This window comes from Kryptolebias marmoratus, linkage group LG19 (genome assembly GCF_001649575.2).
Source record: "Kryptolebias marmoratus isolate JLee-2015 linkage group LG19, ASM164957v2, whole genome shotgun sequence".
Classification (NCBI taxonomy): domain Eukaryota; kingdom Metazoa; phylum Chordata; class Actinopteri; order Cyprinodontiformes; family Rivulidae; genus Kryptolebias; species Kryptolebias marmoratus.
Genome location: NC_051448.1, coordinates 18050975 through 18058433, shown reverse-complemented (window position 1 = coordinate 18058433; position 7459 = coordinate 18050975). Strand labels below are relative to the sequence as shown.

The following is a 7459-nucleotide window of genomic DNA, read 5'->3' as shown; positions in this document are numbered from 1 at the left end:
CCCCCCCCCCCCCCCCCCCCCCTTTTTTTTTTTCTTGAATTTTTTCCCACTGTAGTTGCGTTTGTGGCTGCGGTGCATTTCTGGGCCCTGCCCTTCTTATCGGAGGCACGTTTCGCTTGTGGGTTTATTTGTAATACTGTAGAGGTTGGGGGCGGGAAGAACCATCGGCGAGGCCTGAGAACCGGATCGAAGAAGACGAAAGTCAAAACAAACCGTCTTTGAGGTTCACAAGGTTTGCTCAGCTCTATTATTGGGCCACAGGCCTCGGCCACGGTTCCTGCTGGAATTCCACGATGATGCTGATTGAGAAAACACGTCCAGCTGCTCGAAAGGTGCAGTTGCTCTGAGTTTCCCCATGAATGTGCAGTCAGCATGTGAGCTAACGTGGACCCTCACAAACGCAGCCAGGCACGTCTCATCTCTGAAGGGCCCACGCCGGATTGTTGCTAACGGGCGACTGCGAGAGACTGAACAGAAAAATGGTGCTGCGTGAAGAATTTACAGCGTGAGTCAAGCCTGGAATGCGCCGAGCAGATGCCACTTCTAATACCCCCCCCCTCAAAATTGGGAGCTCCTTCGGCTTTTGAGGTTTTAGGCAAATCCCATGTAGTGCTGGGAATGGTGGACGGTATTTTCCATACAAACTGGGCAGGATGCAAGTCAAAAATGTTTAAGGCTAAATTAGAAAAAAAACAAAAACGGATCAGCAATAATTTGTCCATCCCCTGAAAAAAAAACAAAAAAAAGCATCTCCTGGCTGATAAAACACTAACCACATGTTAAGCTTCCACTGGCAAAGGCCGTCTTTAAGACCGTGCTCGTTTAATATTCAACCCGGAGCTCAGGCGCTTTTTGATTTAAGCTCCTCCAGCGAAGACAAAAGCGTCTCATTTGTACAAGGATGGAAAGAACCTCAACATTTTAAAGGAATGCAGATCACCTGCCAACCTTTCATGCCAGAGTTTTACACTGAGATCGTCTTGTGCTGAGAAATGACGGAGCTGGAGCCACTTTGGTCGACGTCGTGTCGTGTTGCGAGGAGCCGGTGCTCTTGGAGTGTGCGTTCAGGATGAGTCTCAGCTACTACCACACCAAATTTTGTCTCAGTATCCGTAAAACTGCCTGAGTCATTTGTGTTTGCTGAGGAGGTTCTTTGTATCAGATGCACAAAAGGTAAAAAAGCCGCTGGTTTAAACTGCCTTTATGGCTCCGAGTGCAATAACTTACGATATTTAGTAACTTCCAAAACAAATCTTTTGCACAAAGAAGAAAACAGACAAATATTTTATTACTCTATAAGCAGTTTGGTGCAGTCATGTCATATAAGAAAAACTGATTTTCCACCCTCCACGTGTACGGTAAAAACACTTTCCTTCTGCTTTTTAAAACCCAAGTCAAACACTGAACTCTACTGTCTATGTCCGTGTTTACTTCTCAGAGTTAAAATAGCAGGAAAAGAAAAAAAATAACCGTGTCCTTCGTTCCTCCATATGTCTTCATTGTGTATTTACACAGTATACAGAGATATTGGTGCAGTGAGAAAAAGACATGGTATGTTTTTGGTATTTTCAAAAACTGGATCAAGTTTCCACTGTTGAACGGCACTGAGCCAGCAGGCTGGAGAACACAATAATCACACATTATCACAAAGGTCATCATATCTCTGCAGGCAGAGGCGCTTAAAGGGATAGTTCAGACGTTTTGAAGTGGGTTTCTGTGGGAAGTTTATGAGCACATAATGTCTTTGAACAGCTTCAGTTTAGAAAAACTGAGTTTATTTCTGACCATATTGATGAGCTTAACAGCTAGGGATGGAGTTATTGGCTAGCAGCAGCAGCTAGCTGTAGCACCTCAGATGCAACATGGAGCACTTTCAGTCGGGAGTGTCATATTTCTGTTGAAATGTAATGCGGAGTGAAAGTTTATGAAATTGTGTTCTCATCAATGGCTATGTTGGTTTTGAGAGTGGAGTTGTTTGGTTTTGGTCTGGCTCAGACTAGCCGTTAGCTCATCAGTCCTGTCAGAATTACACTTAAACTGTTAGCTTAAAAATCTTAACTGCGGCCATTCAAAGAGCTGTCAACAATGGGTTCAGAGGAGCCGAAAAATCATTTAAGACACTTTGTTGTATCATTTGAATTGCAATCCATTTTAAAGGTTGTACAATAAGACTGCATGTTTACCTTGTGTCTGGTCCAGTCTAGCTTTTCTAAGCTAAAAAGAACTAAAACTGGTATAACAGTTCAGTGACACCGTAACATGATCACAGCTGAACTTATGAAACCAAACAACTTGGCCTGAAAACAAAACACCGGAGCTTTCTGTTAAACATCCAGATTTGTCCTCAAACACCACAAGACCTCTGCCGTCCCGCCCCCGGACCTGTCTCATGTGTCCTGGCTTTGGCTCTCCTCGGTGATCGTCTTCTGGCTGACTGTGTGGTGGTAGGTTTGTCCAGCGAAGCTCTTCAGGTTGATGGGTACTTCTTCTTGGCTTCCTCCTTTTCGAATCTTGTCTCGACGGACCTGGAAGGTCCCGCTGCTGCCCTTTGATGAGACGGTCTGGCCTCTGAACAGCTGTGCCTGCTGCTGACATAGGCCAACCTTACTCAGGAGGATGAATATGTCTCCCCTGAAGGCCTTGGTGAAGATAGCGTAAAGAAACGGGTTGGCACAGGAATTGAGGGGGTAAAAGAGCACCAGTAGGATCTTGGAGTTGGAGACGGTGATGAGGGGTCGGTCTAGCACGGCTGACATGGCGTAAAAGGAAATGGGGGCCATGCATAGGAAGTCGGTGAAGATGAGGATGGCCATGCGCTTGGCGATGTTGGTGTCCTTGGATCCGGAGCGGTAGTGAGGGTTGTGGACTGTGCAGTAGATCTTGAAGTAGCAAGCGCAGATGACAAAAAAAGCCAGGATGTTCAGAACCAGCACCATTAAGATGTAGACCTGAGCCGCTGTGGACTGGGTGTCCATCGGAAGACAGATGCTGACCTTCTGGTAGCTGCTCACTCCAACCAGTGGGAGCAGGGCCAGGAGGAGGCAGAGGATCCAGCCGCCTAACATGGCGGCTGCTGCGTGGTGCAGTCGCAGCTTGCGATCCAGCCGCATGGCGAAGGTGATGGCGTACCACCTCTCCAGAGTGATCACCGTCAGGGTGTAAACAGACAGCTCGCTGGCGAAGACGGTGAAAAAGCCGGCGAGTCCGCACCCAGGTCCTGTCTGCCAGTCTATGGCGTGGTTGAAGTACTCGGAGCGAGTGTGGAGGTCCACAGAGGCGATGAGCAGCAGGTAAATCCCCATGCACAGGTCGGCAAAGGCCAGGTGGCACATGAGGAAGCGCGAGACGGAGAGCTTGTAGTGGCTGGTGAGCAGCACCAGGAGCACCACCACGTTTCCAAGAACCGCCAGCAAACTCACGAACCACACGGACACCCGCAGGAAGCCAAAGCCCATTATGTCCTCGCAGGGGTTGAACTCGTCGGGCACTGGTGAGCATGCCACCTCCTCTCCCTCCTCGCACACCACATAATCATAACGACTGTCAAAGTCTTGGCTGTTGTCCTCCTCGGCGTTCTTGAGGGTCTCCCCGAAACCCACTTCCTCGTCTTGCTGGCCTCCGAAGTAGGCGTGGTAGTGGAGGCTGCCCTGGAAGTCTCCTCTTTTCCATTCAGGCTGCAACTCTCTGTGTTCTTCGCTGCCGTGTTCCTGGTCTGGGGGGGTTTCCACAACGCTGTTCCCCTGAAGGGAAGGCATGCGGAGGGGCCCCACGGAGCGCTTGTGATGCTGGTCATAGAAGGCTGTCAGGTTACAGATGATGTACTCCAAAAAGCTGGAAAACCAATACAAGCCAGATTAGATTGGGTCCAGTGGATAATGGTACAGTTCCTAAAAGTCATGGGAAAAATAAGGTACAACCTCTTTCAGTTTTAAGTTTTTACATATCAGCACATTTAAAGTTTCATCTGAATGAACCACAAGATATTTGGAGTAATCTCCTCTGGACATGTGAGACCAAAATAGAGATATCCTCACAAACACCTCTTACCAACTGTTGTCAAGCACAGTGGCGGAGTGGTTATGATTTGGGCTTATATGCAGCCCCAGGACTTTGATACCTTGCAGCCATTGAGTCAACCACAAACTCTTTTTCATGCTGAAGGATTCTAGAGCCAACTGGCTGAAACTGGCTCATCAAACCTAAATGAACTAAGGCAACATTGTGAAAAAGAGTGGGCTACAATTCTCCCACAACATTGTGAGGGAATGATGAGGTCATACACATCCTTTCTGGTTTAATACGTCCTGATAATGTAAACCCTTGAAATGAAAGAGGGTGTACCTTCGTTTTTTCCCCGTGACTGTCAGAAACACATGCCTGGCTGCAGCCCTCATTAGCAGTAATTGTACAATTAAGTCATTTGTGTATAGAAATGAAGAGACAACAGTCATGTACACAAAGTCCTTATTAGTCTGACTCAAGCTTTTCCTGCAATAACAGCAGTGAGTGACACTAATTATGGCAGCACTGTAGGAACGTAAATGCAAACACGTCAAAGAGTTGATTTAATCCTCGCCAAAATCCACACGACGCAAGTGCAGCCGCCCCCGCTCACTGCAGTGGGTCGTCCAAATACATAAAAACACTAAGAACCACTTCACTGACTTTTCAAACTCCTGCGATCACCAATTAGAAAAACAAAACAAAAACAAAAACAAACAAACAAAGGATCTGTTGGAAAGCGCACCCTCGTTTCTTTTTGAGGTTCTTGAAGCCACAGCAGTGGCTGGGGTAGGTGAGGTTAGCGGTGGTGAGGTGCTTGAAGGTCTTGATGGCTGGCAGCTTTTTGAGAGCCCAGGCGTCCCGTGCCTTCAGCTCCCGGAGAAAGGCCATGCCCGTGGAGGGCAGGGATGTGATCCCTGTTTGGGATATATCTCTGAAACAAAGGTAAAGAATAAAAGAGCTGAACAAAATACGTTAAATACCACAATTTATTAAAGAACTACTCCAAAAATGGCTTGACAAGACATAACAAAATATTTAGAATTGCACAAGTGGCACCCATTCCATGTATTTGATTCGGTTCCTCAAAAAGGTGTTCAGAGGAGCTGAAATAAGCGATCATTAATGGCTCCATTGCAGCTTATTGTTTCCAGTTCGTTTTAATCAGTGGTCCAAACAAAAGAGAAGAAAATAGGGCGTTCTATTCATACTTGGAGATCGGAATTCCTGAGTTGCAAACCTGATAAATCAATGGGAACACTAATAAAAGTCTGAGATTCCTGATCAACTCCGGTTTCATAATCCAAAATGGCTGACTCGCCACAGAAACTGTTGATAGCTGCTGTAATACACTTTTTATTTTTATTTCTTTCAATTTGTATCTCGTTAATAAGTTGCACACATAATACTGAACTACCTCTACGAGTGAACACTTGCTACAATGCGCCGGTGGGTAGAACACAGAAAAACAACATAAAGTAAGCAAATCCTGCAAAAAATAACAAAAAAACCTTTCAGATGGAGTGGTGCTGTAAGTCCTGACCAAACCAAAACACTAACTCCAGCTACCTGTCACAGATGAGCCAGTTTTTCTTTGATGATGCTTTATAAACCCGACACTTCAGGTTTCTTGGGTCTTTTAATAAAACAACAAAGCAGATGTTCAACAGCAGACATGTATGAATGAAACCGAAAAAGACTGACTGGCCTGCAATAAAAAGTGACCTAAATACTAGAGAAAACCTTTGTAGAGATCTGAAATATGTCACTGCCTAAAGAACTTCTGCAAAAAGCTTCAATACAGGTAAAGTAGAGGCCATCGTTATAGCTGAAGATTTTACTCAGAATAATGAAAGCTGCCAGTAACTGTCCGGGGTGTACTCTGATTTCACATATTTCACACATATGCAATCTCTTATCTTTCTGCTTCTTACCTTCAGATTATTGTTTTAATTGAAACATTCTGTGTCCCAAGCAGATAAATGGGAACTTTAGGGTTGTGAGATTACGTAAGGTGATTTAAGAACAGTGTAGTAATAAAACTGGCCAGGTTACAACTCAGACATCTAGAAATAAACTAGAAAATTTCTCTAAAACATTTAAAGGGTACCAGTGTGGTTTACTGTGGCTACTGCCTAAAATTCCAACATCCATTTATTCATCCATCCATCTTCTACCACTTATGCGTGGTCAGGCTGTGGAGGCAACTGTGGTGATTTGGCTTTTGTTGGGTTTTGTTTCTTATTTTTAGTTTACTGGTTTTTGTTTTCTTCTTGGTTCATTTGGGTTCTGTCTTCCTCATGTTTGGGCTTTTGTATTCACTCCTCCCCAGTCACCCTTTTTCTGTTTCCCGGCCACGCCCATCTCCACCTGCCCATGATTGCTCCCATACACCTGAATCCACTTACCACAATTATCCTCTGCACTTTAAAACCCGGTCATTTCTCTCCATTCCCCGCTGGTCCATTGTTGTTCATTTAGTTTGTCGTTCGTCGTTTGCTGCCGTCCTCTGTTGTCTTTGGTTTCTTGCTGTCTTGCCCTACCGAGTCTTGGTTTTTTTGTTTGTTCTCTTTGAGTTGCTGCCACGCCAGCTTTTGTTTTGTTTGTTTTTTCTTTATTTAATAAATTAGTTTATTTACTATGAGTCTGCGCTCAGGGTTCGCCTCCGTCACTCCCAATCATGACAGCAACAGGTCCAGAGAAACCCAGACCTCCCTCTCTCCAGTGACACTCTCCTTCTCCTCCTAGGGGGGTATCCCAAGGTGTTCCCAGGCCAGAGAGGATATATAATCCCTCCAGGGAGTTCTGGGGCTGCCTCAAGGTCTCTTCCCAGTAGGACATGCCCACAAAACCTCCATAGGGAGGCGTCCAGGAGACATCCTAATCAGAGGCCTGAAACAACTCAACTGACTCCTTTTGTTGCAAAGGAGCAGCGGCTCTACTCCGAGCTCCCCCCGGGTGATGGAGCGCCTCTCCTTATCTCTAAGGCCAAACCTGGCCACCCTACAAAGGAAGCTCATTTTTCCAGCCGGGATCTTGTTCTTTCTGTAATGATCCAAACCTCATGACCATAGATGACGGTTGGAACGTAGACAGACCAGCAAATCGAGAGTTTTGTCTTTCAACTCAACTCTTTTTTTACCACAACTGACTGAAGCAACGCCCTCATTACTGTGGATGTCAATCCGTTGCTCCATCTCCCGCTCCATCCTCCCATTACTCTCAGACACTTGAACTCCTCCGCCCAGGGATGTGCGGTCAGGGGAGGCAGGTGAGGCAGAGCCTCCCCTGTCATCATGACAAGAAAAAAAAAAATCATAACATAAAATGAATATTAATATTTGTCCACTGATCTTTATGTATGAGTAATTTTCGAACATTTTTATGGTCCAAATCGCATTTTTATAGTCAAAATCGCTGAAATTGCATATTTCCTGTTCAAATACGAGGGTGAAAC

At 45.6% G+C, this 7459-nt stretch overlaps 1 protein-coding gene across 1 annotated transcript in view; it reads right to left on the bottom strand.

The window, feature by feature from the left end:
• Positions 1 to 1254: 1254 nt before the first annotated feature.
• Positions 1255 to 7459, bottom strand: part of tshr (thyroid stimulating hormone receptor) — a 27119-nt gene continuing 20914 nt past the window's right edge. The window contains exons 9-10 of the mRNA XM_017409209.3: positions 4748 to 4936; positions 1255 to 3831 (exon numbers count right to left, since the gene is read on the bottom strand). Coding sequence (XP_017264698.1) covers positions 2388 to 3831; positions 4748 to 4936 — 1633 coding nt within the window. The 3' untranslated portion in view covers positions 1255 to 2387. The remainder of the gene's footprint in view (positions 3832 to 4747; positions 4937 to 7459) is intronic.